The 20,731-nt window shown below is 42.2% G+C and overlaps 1 protein-coding gene across 5 annotated transcripts in view; it reads right to left on the bottom strand.

The window, feature by feature from the left end:
* LOC123726227 (multiple epidermal growth factor-like domains protein 6) overlaps positions 1-20,731 on the bottom strand; it is a 134,256-nt gene that overhangs the window by 111,652 nt on the left and 1,873 nt on the right. For all 5 annotated transcript variants that reach the window (XM_045693368.1, XM_045693372.1, XM_045693371.1 and 2 more), the window contains exon 2: positions 7,561-7,683. In XM_045693368.1, coding sequence (XP_045549324.1) covers positions 7,561-7,683 — 123 coding nt within the window. The remainder of the gene's footprint in view (positions 1-7,560; positions 7,684-20,731) is intronic.

Raw genomic sequence — 20,731 nt, 5'->3', positions numbered from 1 at the left:
TTATAGATTTACATCTCTTGAACGCAATCAACTTGCCAGATTTAAAAATAACCTTACTGGGAAATCACACTTTGCAATAATCTGAGCACTGCGCCCAGAAAAATATGCTTTGCTATACAGACAAACGGCCATGTTGGAGAGATCTAAAATCGAAAATACTATGTAAATAATCCATTACCTTTGATTCTCTTCATCAGATGTCACTTCCAGGAATCCCAGGTCCATAACGAATGTAGTTTTGTTCAAAAAAGCTCATCATTTATATCCAAAAAGCTCCGTGTTGTTAGCACATGATCTAAGCCAGCCGGACTTCTCGTCATGAACGAGGGGGAAAAATATATTTACGTTCGTTCAAACATGTCAAACGTTGTATAGCATAAATCATTAGTGCCTTTTTTAACCAGAACATGAATAATATTCAAGGTGGACGAATGCATTCTCTTTTATAACGTATTGGAACGAGGGTACCCAACATGAACTCGCGCGCCAGAGTCTAATCGGCCATCACCGTTCCATGGCTCTTGTTCGGTCAGATCTCACAGTAAAAGACTCAAAACACTTTGTAAAGGCTGGTGACATCTAGTGGAAGCAATAGGAAGTGCCAAAACATTAATCAACCCCTGTGTGTTTCAATGGCATAGGCTTAAAGGTAATTCAACACATCAGGTATCCACTTCCTGTCAGAAAATGTCTCAGGGTTTTGCCTGCCAAATGAGTTCTGTTATACACAGACACCATTCAAACAGTTTTAGAAACTTTAGGGTGTTTTCTATCCATATATAATAAGTATATGCATATTCTAGTTACTGGGTAGGATTAGTAACCAGATTAAATCGGGTACGTTTTTTTATCCAGCCGTGAAAATACTGCCCCCTAGCCCCAACAGGTTAAATATGCTCTCTTTAATTCTCTCTTTCTCTCTTTCTGTCTTTCTCTCGGAGGACCTGAGCCCTAGGACCATGCCTCAGGACTACCTGGTATGATGACTCCTTGCTGTCCCCAGTCCACCTGGCCGTGCTGCTGCTCCAGTTTCAACTGTTCTGCCTGCGGCTATGGAACCCTGACCTGTTCACCGGACATGCTTGTTGCACCCTCGACAACTACTATGATTATTATTATTTGACCATGCTGGTCATTTATGAACATTTTAACATCTTGACCATGTTCTGTTATAATATCCACCCTGCACAGCCAGAAGAGGACTGGCCACCCCTCATAGCCTGGTTCCTCTCTAGGTTTCTTCCTAGGTTTTTGCCCTTTCTCGGGAGTTTTTCCTAGGGAGTTTTTCCTAGCCACCGTGCTTCTTTCACATGCTTTGCTTGCTGTTTGGGGTTTTGGGCTGGGTTTCTGTACAGCACTTTGAGATATCAGCTGATGTACGAAGGGCTATATAAATAAATTTGATTTGATATCCTATCAGAGAGACTTGGAAAGCTGGATGTTATATGTATGTCTTACTGAAACGTGGCTGGATGATGACGCTATGCAAGTAGTACTCGGTGGATTCTCCATGCAGAGGCAGGATCGTACAGAGGCTTTGTAGAAGTCACAAGGAGGTGTAGTGTTTTTAAAAATAAAAAACAACTGGTGTGCTATTTCAAGTGTGAAGGAAATCTCTAGCTCTTTCTCACCTGATAAAGTATACCTCATGGTAAGCTCCAGACCCTTTTATCTTGCAAGAGATTTCTCATCCGTAATTATCACAGCTGTCTACATCCCACCCCAAGCCAACAACAAACACTCTGGCACTCAACAAACTGTATGGGGCTATAAACAAACAAGAAGGCTCACCCAGAGGCAGCGTTTCTGGTGTGTGGAGACTATAGCAAGGGTAGACTTAAAACCGTTCCACCTCACTTCTAGCAACATGTCTCCTGCGCCACTAGGGGTGCTAAAACTCTAAACCACTTTTATTCTAACCACAGAAACGCATACAAGGCCCTCCCTCGTCTTCCCTTGGGCAAATCTGACCATGACTCCATTTTCTTGCTTCCTGTTTAAAGCTCAAACAGGAAAAATCCCCACAGTGACTATAAGATTATATCCAAACCATAAAAAACATGGATTACAGGTAATATCCACTGGGCTAAAGGCTAGAGCTACCGCTTACAAGGAACGGGACATGGGCGCATACAAGAAAGCCCACTATGACCTCTGACAAGACATCAAACGTGCTAAAGGACAATTTAGGAGGAAGGTGGAATCCTATTACACCGGCGCCGACGCTCATCGTATGTGGCAGGGCTTGCAGATGATAACGGATTATAATGGGAAATCCAGCCATGCGATGCAGAATTCCCAAATTAGCTAACTGTATTTTATGCTCGCTTCGAGGAATATAACACTGTGCCTTACATGAAAGCACCTGTTTTTTGGATGACTACTGTATGTGATCTCGCTCTCCGTGGCCCACATGAGCAAAACATTTAAATGGGTTAACAACCACAAGGCGGAATACCAGGGGGTGTTCTCAAAGAATGCGCAGACCAGCTGGCAAGTGTCTTCACAGACATTTTCAATCTCTCCTTGTCTCAGTCTGTAATCCCAACATGTTTCAAGCTGACCACCCTTGTCCCTGTTCCCAAGAGCTCCAAGGTAACCTGCCTAAACAACTATCGTCCTGTAGCACTCACATCTGTAATTATGAACTGCTTTGAAAGGCTGGTCAGGACACACATCAACACCATCATCCCAGACACCCTAGACCCACTCCAATTTGCATACTGCCCCAACAGACCCACAGATGACACAATCACTGCACACTGCCCTCTCCCACCTGGACAAGTGGGGAAATAACTATGTGAGAATGCTGTTCATAGACTACAGCTCAGCATTCAACACCATAGTCCCCTTCAAGCTCATCACCAAGTGTGGGACCCTGGAAATGAACCCCTCCCCCTGCAACTGATCCTGGATTTCCTGACGGGCCGGCGCCAAGTTGTGAGGGTAGGCAACAACACCTCCGCCACGCTGACCCTCAGCACAGGGGCCCCTCAGGTGTGTGTGCTCAGTCCTCTCCTGTACTCCCTGTTCACCCACGACTGCATGGCCACGCACAAGTCCAACATCATCATTAAGTTTGCCGATAACACGACGGTGGTAGACCTGATCACCAACAGCGATGAGTCCGCCTACAGGGAGGAGGTCAGAAACTTAGCAGTGTGGTGCCAGGACAACAACCTCTCCCTCAACGTCAGTAAGACCAAGGAGCTTATTGTGGACTATAGGAGAAAGAGGGGCTGTTGTGGAGTGAGGGGGCTGTTTTGGAGCGGGTTGAGAGCTTCAAGTTCCTTTGCATCCACATCACAAAGGACCTAACCTGGTCCACACACACCCACACAGTCGTGAAGGGGGCACGGCAGCGCTTCTTCCCCCTCAGAAGACTGAAAAAGTTTGGCATGGGCCCTCGTATTCCCTGTATATACTGTAGCTCCATTCTTGTGTATTTTATTATATTCCACTTGTGTTACCATTTATTTTAAATTCTTAATTATAAGCAAACATTTGGAATTGTTTTACTATGGTCATACTACGGATCATTTAGCTATTTGATTTTGACTTGTAGGACCTCTTTAGGTATAAAAAAGAAAATAATTATTTGATAAATTATTGAATTTGGCCTTTACTACTACTGTATAGCCCAGAGAAACACATTGAATAACACATTCATAAATAGCAAAAAAGACAGTCAAAAAAATGTATCATAAGAAACATGGTTTTTAAGATTTTGTCCGATATCTAGGAGATACAACAAAGCTCAGGAAATATAGTTGAAGTCAGAAGTTTACATACACCTTAGCCAAATACATTTAAACTCAGTTTTTCACAATTCCTGACATTTAACCCTAGTAAAAATTCCCCGTCTTAGGTCAGTTAGGATCACCACTTTATTTTAAGAATGTGAAATGTCAGAATAATAGTAGAGAGAATGATTTATTTCAGTTTGTATTTCTTTCATCACATTCCCAGTGGGTCAGAAGTTTAAATACACTCAGTTAGTATTTAGTAGCATTGCCTTTTAATTGTTTAACTTGGGTCAAACGTTTCGGGTAGCCTTCCACAAGCTTCCCACAATAAGTTGGGTGAATTTTGGCCCATTCCTCCTGACAGTGCTGGTGTAACTGAGTCAGGTTTGTAGGCCTCCTGGCTCGCACATGCTTTTTCAGTTCTGCCCATATATATTCCATAGGATTGAGGTCAGGGCTTTGTGATGGCCACTCCAATACCTTGACTTTGTTGTCCTTAAGCCATTTTGTATGCTTGGGGTCATTGTCAATTTTGGAAGACCCATTTGCGACAAATCTTTAACTTCCTGACTGATGTCTTGAGATATTGCTTCAATATATCCACGTAATTTTCCTACCTCATGATGCCATCTATTTTGTGAAGTGCATCAGTCCCTCCTGCAGCAAAGCACCCCCACAACATGATGCTGCCACCCCCGTGCTTCATGGTTGGGATGATGTTCTTCGGCTTGCAAGCCTCCCCCTTTTTCCTCCAAACATAACAATGGTCATTATGGCCAAACAGTTCTATTTTTGTTTCATCAGACCAGAGGACATTTCTCCAAAAAGTATGATCTTTGTCCCCATGTGCAGTTGCAAACCATAGTCTGGCTTTTTTTATGGCGGTTTTGGAGCAGGGGGTTCTTCCTTGCTGAGCGGCCTTTCAGGTCAATATAGGACTTGTTTTACTGTGGATATAGATACTTTTGGCCTGTTTCCTCCAGCATCTTCACAAGGTCCTTTGCTGTTGTTCTGGGATTGATTTGCACTTTTTGCAGCAAAGTATAAAGTTTGTTAAAAAGAAATTTTTGGAGTGGTTGAAAAACTAGTTCTAATGACTCCAACCTAAGTGTATGTAAACTTCTGACTTCAATTGTACACACTACCGTTCAAAAGTTTGGGGTCACTTAGAAATGTCCTTGTTTTTGAAAGAAAAACTTTTTTTTTGTCCATTAAAGTAATGTTGTAAATGACTTTGTAGCTGGAAACAGTATATTTTTTTAACGGAATATCTACAGTTGAAGTCAGAACTTTACATATACTTAGGTTGGAGTCATTAGGACTAGTTTTTCAACCACTCCACAAATCACTCCACAAATCGAACCCACAAATGCTGATGCTCCAGATACTCAACTAGTCTAAAGAAGGCCAATTTTATTGCTTCTTTAATCAGGACAACAGTTTTCAGCTGTGCTAACATAATTGCAAAAGTGTTTTCTAATGTTCAATTATCCTTCTAAAATGATAAACTTGGATTAGCTAACACAACATGCCATTGGAACAGCTCAGTTGGTAGAGCATGGTGTTTGCAACGCATGGTGTTTGCAACGCCAGGGTTGTGGGTTCGATTCCCTCGGGGGGCCAGTACGAAGAGAAAAAAAAAATGTATGAAATATATGCATTCACTACTGTAAGTCGCTCTGGATAAGAGCGTCTGCTAAATGACTAAAATGTAAATGTAAATGTAAACACAGGAGTGATGGATGCTGATAATGGGCCTCTGTATGCCTATGTAGATATTCAATTTAAGAAATCAGCCGTTTTGAGCTATAAGAGTCATTTACAACATTATCAATGGCTACACTGTATTTCTGATCAATTTGATGTTATTTTAATGTACAAAAAAATTGCTTTTCTTGTGACCCCAAACTTTTGAACAATAGTGTATATATTTATTTTAACTCATAATTTGGGTAGGCACAAAACTACCTTCATACTTCAATTTAGTTTTTTTCACCGGTCCTAGTTACATTCAGACGAGTCCCGTGACACTTGTGGGGGTCATAGAGCAAAACGTAGAAGATCATCGTATTCGTGAGAATCTCCCTTTTCCACAGTGAGGTCACATTAATTTGTAGCCCAAATGATTCGGAAGCTACAAACAGAAGTTAGCACATCAATGGTACCGACTTCAGATGAGTCCCTTGCCACTTGTGGTGGTCGTAGAGCAAAACAGAGAACACCTTCATGTACCTGAGAGTCTCCCCTTTCCATAGTAGTTTGTATGTCAAACTGTTCGGACTCTACATATGTTTTAGTGAGAAGACAGATTTTCAGGATGTCACTTTTCACTGCAGATGCGGAAGTGCAACATTGGCAGATGCAGTGGATTGAGACGCATCCAAAGTAAACAAATATATTTCTACCTTAAACTGACAGATTTTAAATGGGGATTTTTTTGATTATGTTACTTAGATTGACACACCAGTGCGTCAATCGACTCAAGTGGGTTAAACTCTTTATTGTTGGGAAGGGCTCATAAGCAAGCATTTCATGGTAAAGTCTACACCAGTTGTATTCGGCGCATATGTACAATTTGATTGGATTTGAGTTAACCTGACATGCTGTTGTTGTGTGCCATAGCCATGATACAGTGCAATGTGAGAGAGAGAAAAAGAGAGAGAGTGTGTGTGTGTTCATGTATGCGTGTGTGCATGTGTGCATGTGTGTGAGAGGAAGAGAAAAGAGAGAGGTAGACACTGCGCTAATACAGTATATACGCCCAGACATAAACCTGCTCTGTAAGGGCTGCTGGAGAACAGTTGGAAAGTACCTCTTTTGCCAGCACAAAAGACTCTTTGATTCCCCCTTTTGACACAAGCAGAAGGTGAAGACCCCTTTCCCTGCTTTGATGTGAGTCCCAGCCTCTACCATAGCGTAGTTTCCAGATGGTGAGGGCAACAATGGGATACAACCAGCACGTTGGACCAGATCCACCTCTTTCATCCCAAACCCCTATCACTCCCAAACCTCTCACCCCTGACCTTGGTTGACCTTAGGTGCCCCTCCACAGCTCCACCCTCCCTTTAGGTCTCACTGATGGCTCCAGGGTGAAGTTCCCCTAGGTACAGTAGAGACCTAGAATCAGCTTCCCCTCGCCCAAGCCTAACCTTAACCATTAGTGGGGAAATGCAAAACTGACCCAAGGTCAGCGTCTAGGGCAGATGTTCCCCAACTTTTTTCGTCCACGATCCCATTTAGATATCTGAAAGTTCTCATGACCCCAACCACAATTTATTTTTGTAATTAACAGCCAATGTTTACTTTTTTATTTGGGGCTATGGCAGGCAATTGCAAAACATTCTAACAGTATTTCTGATTGTTTTCTCAACTCACGATCACATACTTTTAATGTGGCGCTATACAGTCAATTGCAAATGAGTCTGACATTATCTCTTATCTCACCACCACTGATGTGATGGGTGTGCTTGGTGCATGTCGCATCGGAGCTTCTCAAAGTCAGGGGGCGTGGTCAACAGTGCGCTCCTCATCACTGCTGTCTGATTCAAGCGCATCAGTCAAGTGCAGACTTTTCCCACGATCTAAGGGCACTCTGATTGAATTTTATCGTTTAGATTTCAACAATCATCATTTCGATTTTTAAGGGTAACCACATTACAATGATTTTGAGATACAACGATAAAAAAAAAACATTTTGGGGTGATTTTGGAAATGTTCCTGCAACCCCATTTTAATATCAGGTGACCCCATGTGAAACAGGCGACCCATAGTTTTGGAATCACTGGTCTAAGGGCAATTTCACACTACTCCTTACCGATGCATGTCCGGCCATCTGTGTACAGGCGGGTGCCTGGGTTGCATTCGCAGTAGAACGAGCTTCTGGTGTTGACACATCGGTGCTGGCAGCCTCCGTTGTGGACCTGACACTCGTCAACATCTGTGGCCAAGAAATGACAAAGAGCAGAGAGTAAGAAACATACAGCAAATAATATACAAATCAGTGTGATCGCTCTACAGTGAACTGTAGTGGAAGAGCTCTGCTATACAGTGTACTGAAGTGGAAGAGCTCTGCTGTACAGTGTATTGTAGTGGAAGAGCTCTGCTGTACAGTGCAGTGTAGTGGAGGAGCTCTGCTGTACAGTGTAGTGTAGTGGAAGAGCTCTCGCTGTACAATGTACCACAGAAGCCCTGCTCTCGCTGTACAGTGTATTACAGTGGAAGAGCTCTGCTGTACAGTGTATTGTAGTGGAAGAGCTCTGCTGTACAGTGTAGTGTAGTGGAGGAGCTCTGCTGTACAGTGTATTGTAGTGGAAGAGCTCTGCTGTACAGTGTATTGTAGTGGAAGAGCTCTGCTGTACAGTGTATTGTAGTGGAAGAGCTCTGCTGTACAGTGTATTGTAGTGGAAGAGCTCTGCTGTACAGTGTATTGTAGTGGAAGAGCTCTGCTATACAGTGTACTGTAGTGGTAGAGCACTGCTGTACGGTGTACTGTGGTGGAAGAGCTCTGCTGTACAGTGTATTGTAGTGGAAGAGCTCTGCTGTACAGTGTATTGTAGTGGAAGAGCTCTCGCTGTACAGTGCATTGTAGTGAAAGAGCTCTGCTGCACAGTGTATTATTGTGGAAGAGGTCTCGTTGTACAGTGTATTGTAGTGGAAGAGCTCTGCTGTACAGTGTATTTTATTGGAAAAGTTCTTGCTGTACAGTGTATTGTAGTGGAAGAGCTCTCGCTGTACAATGTACCACAGAAGCCCTGCTCTCGCTGTACAGTGTATTACAGTGGAAGAGCTCTGCCTAAGCCCCAGAAGCCCTGCACGCCTCTTATAGAGAAGCCTTAGACACACAGAGCAATCAGCAAGAAATACAGGCGCATGCCAATCTCATCGGGCCAGGTGGTAACTAGAGACAGATGGACAAATGCCAGGACAATTAGCAAAGCAAGCACTGGAGGGCCAGTAAACACACACTCACACATGTACGCACGCACACACATTCACAAAGCCAGCCAGTCTAACCACAGACGCCCTGCGAAAATTCCATCGAAGGATGGAAAGCCTATGGCATCTTGAAAACCAACCACTACAATGGAGTATATCTATCCCATTTATTTCAACAAAAGTTAGCGTTACTCCCTGGATCAGGAATGGCAATGGAAAATGAACATAGGGCCCATCCAAGCCTCCTCAAAGGCTGTAAACATGCCATCCAGTTCCTCTCCATAAGTTTTATCTGTCCTTAACAGGTCAAAGGTCAATGATTCTCTATGCCTCTATTAAAACTTTATCCAGGGACCTCTATGACATTAGGTGTCCGTCAGGGACCCGTTTGAAGGTCCTCTCTTCTGGATAATACTTCTTCAAAGAGCACTACCATGGGACAATACATGCTCAGCACAAACCTGTGCCTATCAAAAACATAACAGTTTCTTTCCAGCACAGTGGATATTGCTCTATAAGCTAACCTTTTGTTAACCTAAGGAGCCACATCAATACAATCAACAAGACACATGTGGCAGCAAACAGCAGTCACGACAAGTAAGTACAGTATGTCTCTATTGTTGACTTTATCAAAGCCATCAAGTGACATTTTCTAAGTAAGACGAAAGTTTATTCTCCATTTGGGGTTTATGAAGAACAAACATGTTTTCCTTAGTTTCTTTGATATACACACATCGTTCCAGAATGTCAAGCTGCATTCCACAATGACACTGACACACATTACTGTTATCATTTCAAGACACTGTGGTCACGAGGCTTGCCTTTCAAGCCTATGAGAAACCATCTGACATGCAGACATCCACTAAACTTCCAACTTCAACAAGACCAGAGAGCACCAAAACAAAACCATGAAAGCCAGAACAAGAAATTGAAGGTATTTGGCTTTTGACACAAACGCTGTTAAACTCAGATGTCCTCTGTTGTCCTCTGTTGTTTTTGCGTCTGGTGCTATATAGGCATGTGCCTGAATGAGCCACCAGAGGACGTTATAAAAGGCGAAAGGAAGGATCTGGCGTTGGCCCAGGAGTGGAGAGTGGCCCAGTGGCCATTAAAACTGGGCAGCGTGATAAGCAGTAAATGCCTGGTAATCAGCCGGGGATTTAGTGTGTCAAGCATTGTTGATTGTACCAGTGGATTTATCTCAGTAGCATGAGGGGTTTGGAGAGTTACAGCAACGCTCAATCTATTTATCGAGAGGAGGGAAACGTTTGAACATTTTGTTTGTGTGTCAGAGCAGAGTGTTGGCCAGCGGCAAAGTGTTTGTTGGGTTTGGTATTTGTATAATGTATATATGCGGGAATAACTGCACTTCATGAGGCATTGGGCCAAATAGCCTAATCAAGTGTTGTGTCTGGGTGAGGTCAAGGTCATCAGTTCAAATGATCTGAAAGTCCATTAACAGACAAAACAAACCATTTGTAAATCAAATGTCTTTATTTACAAAGCTGTCTCTCATCTTCAAATTGTATTTACAGCCATTTGAACCCCAGACACAATCCATGTTCCCAGATGCAGCTGTTCCCAGACGCAGCATGTAAATGCTATAAGGATTTGAAAATGTTGCTACTTCTCACAGCCAAGGGACAATTTACTGCTGGAGGGTCTTGAGACTGAGACTGGATGGGGAGAGTCAAAATAAAAACACAGAAATGAGTGGAACGACAAGAGATGTAAGCAGAAGAATGCCACGATGAAGCTAAGAAATGAAGGGTGCAGGGATCTTAGTTTCATTGCTTTAACATTCAGGAGCCAAACAAGAAGTTATGATGCGTTTAGATGAGGGATGCAAAAAAACGTCCTACCAGTCGGCATAGTGGGACAAGAAAGCAAGAAAGACAATGATGGCAAAAGCAAGCCAGCATTACAGAATGCGTTGCTATGGTGATTTCAGTAAACACACATCCGGTAGAGAACAACACTATGGCAGATGGCAAAAGTTTAAATATTTTAACTCTGGCGGCAAGTCCCATCTACCGTGGCGGCTGACGGCATTCACCGCCAGCCTCAATGGCATTTACAATCGTTCTGTCATTGAAAACAATGACATCTGGTTTTCCGTCTACCATCTACCTCGTACCATGTAAAAGCAGCATTACTCAAAGTGAAACACTCATAATTCAAGTTAATGACACATTACCAACTGTACATGTATACAGAAACCAATTATGGTTAATAAGAAGAAAAATAACCAACTGAAAAGAGCTCATCTTAACATCGTGGTTCTTCCATGCTCTCCCAAATGGCTGTTTTCACATATGTAGACACTGCCATGGTGCGGGAGATAATACATATGAGGTTGAAAAGTGGTGAAATATTACCCTTTAACAGGAATGGGTGGCCTTTCTTGATAAACACAAAGCAGTGCCAGACCACCCCATGGGGTGCTGTAAGGTAGAGGGTAAGGTAGGGTATAAGAGTACAGTCAAGTGCACTTGACTGCAGCATTGATTAGAGGTCAGTCTCTCTCTGAAGAAGGAAGGCAGACTTGTCCAGACAGCTCATCAGACAGTCTGGCACACTCTCTGAGGCTGCCCATGATAAAAGGGCCTGATTGCACTCAGGACTTGGTAGTACTCCTGTGATGATGATTAAAGGCCTGCCTATTCTCCTCCATGAGATAAATAATTATGTCTGACCCCTGGGGGCCACCAAACTTAAATGGCCAGCAGCCTCTCTGTGATGATAGGGACTTCTGAGATGATATGCTGTACAATAGGCGCTACTAATGTATTTCTCACTGCGCTGGCAACCATATTAACATTCTGTTGGCAAGATATCTGGGTTGCAAATCATTGTCTTAAGGGGGTAGGCACTTTGACATACGATATGTTTCTTACCCCAATGGGCAAAGGCATCAGTCATTTTTTTAAGAGGGAGATTAACAGCGTTAACTTTTTTCTTCTCATTACAACTGAACAGAATCTGGTCTAAGCATCAGCTCCATAACCTTATATCCTCTTGATAATTACAGGGTGAAACATGAAGGTGAAGATTACTCTCATATGAAACAATGGCAGACAAAATGGCCATTCATGGGTCGTGAACGTTGACTCCACAACAAAGTGGGGAGTATGCATTTCAATTTGAAAAATAATAATTGTTTCATCAATCATGCTGCTTCGAGGCATTTTATTAAGGCTGTTAATGTATGCAAGACATGGCATGTTTTCATAGGACACTGCCAGCAAGGAGATAAAATCCAAAGCCACATCAACACTGATGGAAAGCAGGGATTCATGAAACATGCCACGCAGACTTCACACACTGGCAAGCTCTCACAAGCACGCACACTCAGGTGCGTGCACACACACACACACACACACACACACACACACACACACACACACACACACACACACACACACACACACACACACACACACACACACACACACACAATCCGACCTCAGAATTGTTAATAAAGCAGCAGAATAAGTAACAACAGAAAACATCCCATTTCCATCAAAATCTGTTCTCTCTGGGCACTACAGTAACATACTGTGTATTTGCTTATCTGTGTCTGTGCAGAATAGCCTCCTGTTGCAGTACATTAAAGAACATTATATTACACTGTATACAGTACATAGTCTACACATTTACATATACAGTGTATACAAAGTGAGCCTCCCAAACAGCGTACTAATCGAACACATGCAGGCACTACAGGCTAATGAGGACCCCCCTGACAGATCTGCAAAGAATCTTATTTGCTGTGGCCTGGAGCGCTGACAGGAGGCTCAATTGACACACTGTGTGTGTGTATGCGTGTGCGTGTGCGTGTGTGAAAAGAGCCAGTGAGTTCTACAACCACCTAAAAGGAAGCGATTCCCAAACCTTCCGTAACAAAGCCCTCACCTACAGTGAGATTAACTTAGAGAAGAGTCCCCAAACAGATCCCACAGAGTCCCAGGACAGCAACACAATTAGACCTAACCAAATCATGAAAAAACAAAAAGGCAATTTCTTGACACCAGAGCTGCCGAAAAACATGTGGTGAGACAGCATTTGCCCCAATACTTTTTAATCTGGTGTGGCGCCGTCACACTACTTTCAAAACACTGAACGCTTTTACCAGACATATTCATTAGTTCACGTCATAAAAAAACATTGAAAAACATTTTGCAATGGAAAAGAAAGCAGGTTTTTCTTACTGGACAAGTTACTCTCCCAATTTTAGCCTGTTAGCCTCAGCTTTGTCTAGTGAATGCAACCCTGTCCCTGTCATTTCACCTGGTAACTCCCACGTTCACTGCGATAGGTGAATTCACTTGTCAGTCACAGTGGTCTCCTAGCTACAGCCTACAGAGCCTCATCAACCACACCTCTTAACAACTTGTTTAGCTGCACAAACACCTTGTTGTTTGACTCTGTACTTGGTTTCTTTCTTCTCTCACACTCCTCTCCGGTCTGTAAGAATCTGACTTTGTGGCTGTTATTTAGTGGAAACCCTCCTCTCCTGTCTGCTTGTTTGCCTGCCTCATGAGAGAGTGAGCACAAATTTTCATGGAAAACAAGGTGTGTTAATAAAAGCAGTTAATAAAAGCAGTCATCCTCTAAAACTAGCCAGAATGATCTAATCTATAGCTAGCTAAGAAAACTAGCTACTAACGTTAGCTTTAGAGTAGCCTAGCTAAATAGCTAGCTAGCGAGCTTACATTAGCTAACTAGGTTGATGCAATCATGCAGCCAGCAGCTAACGTTAACAATTTTGACTCCTTGAATAAATGTGTTTGGCACAGGATAAAGAAGATGAAATGATCTCCTGCTGCTACCCAAGGTCAAGGGAGACTGAAGTTCTTGAAAAGGTTAGTCAGTCAACATGGGGGACTAGTATGAAGAAAGTATGAAAATGTATGCGCTCACTACTGTAAGTCGCTCTGGATAAGAGCGTCTGCTAAATGACTAAAATGTAAATGTAAAAATGTTAGTCCAGTAATGTAATTGTATTTCCACTGCAGGTGATTAATCACTAATGTTTGTGGCGCACATGTCACCGTCTTAAAAGTTAAAAACCTACAAATTCTGCCACAGAGCAGTTTACACAAACAATAGGAAAACATTTGTCAAACCATAACAGATGGCTAATGCAGAAAGAGAGAATTTATAGATTCTAGCACCACCATAGCGTTCACAAATACAGAAACAGGCAGCTATCATCAGTCTTTTTCGACAAGCTAGTGCATAGTGATACCTACTGATATGAACTGGTAATGCAGGTTTGGTTAGAATAGAGTGCAGTAGAATGAGTGACATGCAATAAAATCTACTTCATGAAAAGGGGGATATTATTTTCAATTAACATTTTGAAAGTACTTGATTTAATGATTGAATATATGGATTTTACAGGCAATCAGTTCCTACAGTGAGCGCCAGGGAACCAACCTCTGGTGGGCCAACAACCTCTACCTCAATGTCATCAAGACAAAGGAAATGATCGTGGACTACAGGAAACAAAGGGCAGAGCACGCACCCATTCACATCGACGGGGCTGTAGTGGAACAGGTCAAAAGCTTCAAGTTCCTCGGTGTCCACATCACTAAGGATCTATCATGATCTACACACACCAACACAGTTGTGAAGAGGGCACGACAACACCTCTTCTCGCTCAGGAAGCTGAAAGGATTTGTTATGGGCCTCAGATCCTCAAAGTTCAACAACTGCACTATTGAGAGCATCTTGACTGGCTGCATCACATCTTGGTATGGCAACTGCTTGGCATCCAACCGCAAGGCGCTACAGAGTGTATTGTGTATGACCCAGTACATCACTGGGGCCGAGCTACCTGCTATCCAGGAATGTTATACCAGGCGGTGTCATAGGAAGACCCTAAAAATGGTTAAAAAAAAACTCCAGCCACCCAAGTCATAGACTGTTCTCCCTGCTACCGCATGGCAAGCAGTACCGATGCTCCAAGTCTGGAACGTGCCGTTTTCACATATGTAGACACTGATATTGTGCTGGACATAATGATATGAGGTTGAAAAGTAGAGGAATTTATGTTTAAAGACATTGTAACTATTCTTTGCATAACGCTCTGCCCTGATATAATAGTTCACTAAACTACAGAGTATGTTGTCCATGGAAGTTGTCTCTGGCTCTTTTGATATCAGATTCAGAATGGGTTTGTGGTAGTTTCAAAGGGTTTGATCCACCTTAGGCAAGGAATGTTTCCAATTCACATGATCCGACATGAAAAAACCCAGCGCTTTAGTCATAGCACAGATGAAAAGAGAAACTACACTACACTACAAAAAATCGTCTGTCCTCGGTTGCAACACTCACTACTGAGTTCCAAACTGCCTCTGGAAGCAACGTCAGCACAAGAACTGTTCGTCGGGAGCTTCATGAAACGGGTTTCCATTGCCGAGCAGCCGCATACAAGCCTAAGATGACCATGCGCAATGCCAAGCGTTGGCTGAAGTGGTGTAAAGCTCACCGCCATTGTACTCTGGAGGGGTGGAAACGCGTTCTCTGGAATGATGAATCACACTTCACCATCTGGAAGTCCGACGGTCAAATCTGGGTTTGACGGATGCCAGGAGCCGCTACCTGCCCGAATATATAGTGCCAATTGTAAAGTTTGATGGAGGAGGATTAATGGTCTGGGATTGTTTTTCATGATTCGGGCTAGGCCCCTTAGTTCCAGTGAAGGGAAATCTTGACGATACAGCATACAATGATATTCTAGACGATTCTGTGCTTCCAACTTTGTGGCAACAGTTTGTGGAAGGCCCTTTCCTGTTTCAGCATGACAATGCCCCCGTGCATAAAGTGAGGTCCATACTGAAATGATTTGTCGAGATCGGTATAGAAGAACTTGACTGGCCTGCACAGATCCCTGACCTTAACCCCATCGAACACCTTTGGGATGAATTGGAACGCTGGCTGCGAGCCAGGCCTAATCGCCCAACATCAGTGACCGACCTAATGCTCGTGGCTGAATTTAAGCAAGTACCTGCAGCAATGTTCCAACATCTAGTGGAAAGCCTTCCCAGAAGATTGGAGGCTGTTATAGCAGCAAAGGGGGGACCAACTCCATATTAATGCCCATAATTTTATGATGAGATGTTTGACGAGCAGGTGTCCACATAATTTTGTCCATGTAGTGTATCTATTATAATAATAATAATATTTTATCATAGCCTACGAATAAGACCCAGAGTTTTACCTGGCCAGGTCATGAGATCAGGAAAAGCTCCAGGCCCCAGAAAAGACATGTACGAATTTTGCCACACCACTTTGAACCTGTGGTGCCACCTCTGCTTGACACATTTTTAAAAGAATACCAAAAAACAGAGCAAACTGGAATGCTATTTGGCCCTAAACCGAAAGTACACAGTGGCAGAATCGCTGACAACTGTGACTAACCCAACATTTTGAAAAGCTTTGACTATATACAGACTCAGTAAGCACAGCCTTGCTATTGAGAGAAGCTGACGTAGGCAGACCTGGCTCTCGAGAGAAGACAGGCTATGTGCACGCTGCCCACAAAATGAGGTGGAAACTGAGCTGCACTTCCTAACCCCCTGCCAAATGTATGACCATACGGGAGACACATATTTCCCTCAGATTACACAGATCCACAAAGAATAAAAATCTAATTTTGATCAACTCCCATATCTATTAGGTGAAATACCACACTGTGCCATCAGCAGCAAAATTTTTGACTTGTTGCCACAAGAAAAGGGCAATCAGTGAAGCACAAACACCATTGTATATACAACCCATATTTATCTGTTTAGTTATATTCCCTTTTGTATTTCAACTATTTGCACATTGTTACAGCACTGTACTGTACATAGCCATAATATAACATTTAAAATGTCTCTATTCTTTTGAAACGTTCATGAGTGTAATGTTTACTGTTCATTTCTGATTGTTTATTTCACTTGCTTTGGCAATGTAAACATATGTTTCCCATACCAATAAAATCATTTTTAATTGAATTGAGAAAGAACAACTGCAGCAAGAGAGAAATCCGTCAAGAGAATCAGCCTCTGGCCCCTGTTGCTCTGACCAACTTCTCTCCCTGACCTCACAGTCATTCACTGCTCATTGACCTCTCATTAACAGCCATGAAATTCACACAGACTAGCACAACAAAACACATTTGTAATGTCCTAAACAGCTGCCCTAGGGTCGCTCTCACACTTCCAGCCAGCATCAACATGATTGGAACTGGAACCATGAACACACTTGGCTGAGATGATAGAGTATGTATCTTGGTGGTTACAAGACTGTGGTCTTCTGTTGTCCAATCAATCAGTGTTTAAAGATTAGGAGTATGGAGTGCAGCAGAACCTTGGTTTTGGGAAGTAACATTGGCATATGTGTGTGTGTATGTGTGCATGTGTTGTGTGTGTGTGTGTGTGTGTGTGTGTGCGTTTGCACATAAACGTGTGTGCATGGGTGCGTGTGTTCTTGTCTGTGTCCATGCATCGGCATGTGTGATCTGATGCCAGGATCTCCCTGTGCTTGCCATACTCTTACTGGACAATGATAAGACGCATCAACAAGCAACAGAAGTCCAACTGTCATAAATCAGGAGGATCCCAGGAATTCATCAAGTCAAAGAAACAACAGAGAAACTGTTGCATCTGCAGACTGACTATGCCAGGTAGTTTCTAATCTCTAATCTAAGACATACATCTCACACTCTCATATCACCCTCTCCTAATGCTGACGCGGGTTACACCATCTAGAGTTAGGGTGCCGACACTGGGATTTCGTGTCTGAGAATTTCGGATGGAGTCAATGCGTTTTCATGTAAGTCACACGATTTCCTCTGTGTTCATGCGGCCACGTCTGAGTGTGGCCGTAGCAAAAACACACCATACTGGATGCTTAAAGCATCCAAGGACATGATGGTTTTCCTTTCCTTTTTTCCATGACGGCTATCCCATCACCTTCCCAAAATGTATCCGTTGATTTTTCCAATTTAGGAAGATGAAGCTTTGACAGCTGTAAAACATTGTTATAAAGGCAATATGTAATCTAATTCAAAACTTGCCTTGAGGCTACAGGTATGTGGTGCCACAGTCAGACCCGCTTCCAAAGCAACCAAAATAAAAAGAGTTTCAAGCCTTGATTGTATAAAAACAAAAAATTATTCTCCAAACAAAGGTTTCACGTTTCCAAACAACGGTAATTTCATAGGCTATAGTCGATCCATGATCAAAGCAAAAGCGATCGGATTTAAACATGCAGTAGTAGTCAAAAACTGTATGGCACCCCTCCATAACTGAGGCCTAGCTGAGCCATAATACCATACCACTAAATAGGTATAAGGAAGGGGAACAAGGGAAAAAGGGGTGTGCTCAGGTGAGGCTCCATACTGCTTTCAAATACCCATGATAACATAATAGAAAAGTCATACTCCATAATTCATAATGCAATATTCATAATTATATTCAATAAGTCAATATTTCATGATTCTAATTAACATCTATCATGAGACTGAAAGTAATGGAATTTCACTCCAACAATTCAGTTCCTTGTTTGATCGTTATAAAATATTGAGTTGAAGAGTGGAGGCTTCAGGGGCCAGTAAATGGAATTATATGTGACTCATTTCAGGAAATTAGGCATATGTCGAGCGTCACTACTTCACAGGAGAGGCATTTGAATTAACCATTTTTTTAAATCAAAATGCGTTATTTGGTAGAAATGCCTTCTGGAACATGTGAACTTCAATGTGCCATAATAACAAACTTGTATGCCATCTGTAAATCCAAATAAAATTGTTAAATTACGAGCCTAGATGGTTTAGCAGAAAAAGCCAGGAACCTTTCCGCTAGCCATGATTGGCTGAGATAATGGATGGGGGATGGGCTGGACATGCCGAGAGATGAGTTCGAATTGGTGTGCTATGTAGTACGCTTCTGTCTATAACATGAGCTGCTCAGTATATGTAGGTAATTCTTTCTAAAGCAGCTTTTTTTAACGATACCATGAAGAACTGCAAAAGTGTTGCTAATGCTCTTCACTTTCTGGAGGACCGAGTTTTGAAATCAGTGGAATGCCTGGTGGAAGCAAAGTATGATAGCTAAGGAGATGGAGAAAATTCAGGCGTTTGATTGCAAATATGTGGAGAGAGTTGAAAAGAGAACACACAGAAGGCTGTTGTATAAAACTCCTGTCTCCGGATTACATCTTCAAACTAAGGGCAACCATGGCATCCGTGACAGAGAGGGAGAAGCGTTCATCCATGTATACGGGTAAGAGAGTCTAGCTAGCAAAATGTTCATATATCATACGTTTCTAATTTTGTCAGAAAGTTGTTTTCATTTCAGGTTAAAGCATACTGTTAGCTAGCTAGCTAACGTTAGCTGGCTGTCTGGCTCGCTAGCTAAAGTTATGTGTATGATCTGTGTAGTAATATTATTTGTATCTCAGAACTGTTTGCATAGCTAGCTAACATTAAACCTAGTTGGTTAACTTTAGCTACCTGTAGATTCAAGCAGGGTAGAAAAGTTCTGAGTTAGGATTATGGTTCATTGTTTAGCTAGCTAGTTAGCTACATGTCTAAACAAAAGACTCCACTATGCAAGTAACCATTTCACTGTACCATTTACACCTTCTGTATCCTGACAATAAACATAGATTTTATTTGATATAGTGTGTGTTTACCAGAGAAGTGAAGAACAACATGACCTGCACCAAAGTCAAATTAGGATATAACGTTAGGCCAACGAGACAGTGTCCAAGTATTTTCTGTAATTAGCTCGCCATTAACTTGTAAATAATTATCTTAATTGAGTTTATTTTCCTGTAATAATGAATACAAATTAACTAAAGTTAAGACGTTGTCAGCTATATGATATGGTCATTATTTGAACTGGCTAGCCAGCTAACTTAACGTTAGCTAGTTAGCTAACTAACAAGCTAGACACAAACCAAAACATTAAAAAGAAAGGAGGACCAGGGCACTCTTTATATAATGAATTAAAATGCCTTTATTTGTATGGCATGTTCAATGGAAACAAAGTTGAAAAACTCGGAAGTGTTTCTGCTGCATGGCCTTTTGTCAGGGAGTACAAAACATTGTTAACCTGTTTAGGATAGGGGGCAGTATTGACACGGCTGGATAAAAAACATACCCGATTTAATCTGGTTACCACTCCTACCCAGTAACTAGAATATGCATATACTTATTACATATGGATAGAAAACACCCTAAATTTTCTAAAACTGTTTGAATGGTGTCTGTGAGTATAACAGAACTCAAATGGCAGGTCAAAACCTGAGAGATTCCTTTACAGGAAGTGGTCTGTCTGACCATTTCTTGAACTTCTTTTCCATCTCTATCATTTACTAAGGATCTCTGCTCTAACGTGACACTTCCCACGTCGTCCATAGGCGCTCAGAGCCCGGGAAAAAACAGAATGTCGTCATTCCAGCCCCAGGCTGAAACACATTATCGCCTTTCTCAAGTGGCCGATCAAGGGACACTGGGCTTATGCGCGTGACCCCGACCGCCCCCGCCTTTGGGATTTTTTCCTCTGTTTGCCGAAAAGGAGATTCCCTGTCGGAATATTATCGCTTTTCTACGATGGATTATTTTGGACCAAACCAACATTTGTTATTGAAGTAGCAGTCCTGGGTGTGCATTCTGACGAAGACAACAAAAGGTAATCAAACTTTTATAATAGTAAATATGATTATGGTGAGTGCTAAACTTGCCGGGTGTCTAAATAGCGAGCCCGTGATGCCTGGGCTATGTACTTAGAATATTGCAAAATGTGCTTTCACCAAAAGCTATTTTAAAATCGGACATATCGAGTGCATAGAGGAGGTCTGTATCTATAATTCTTAAAATAATTGTTATGCTTTTTGTGAACGTTTATCGTGAGTAATTTAGTAAAATGTTAGCGAATTCCCGGAAGTTTGCGGGGGTATGCTAGTTCTGAACGTCACATGCTAATGTAAAAAGCTGGTTTTTGATATAAATATGAACTTGATTGAACAAAACATGCATGTATTGTATAACA

This window comes from Salmo salar, chromosome ssa13 (genome assembly GCF_905237065.1).
Source record: "Salmo salar chromosome ssa13, Ssal_v3.1, whole genome shotgun sequence".
In the NCBI taxonomy this organism is placed as follows: domain Eukaryota; kingdom Metazoa; phylum Chordata; class Actinopteri; order Salmoniformes; family Salmonidae; genus Salmo; species Salmo salar.
This window is presented reverse-complemented; position numbering and strand designations above follow the sequence as displayed.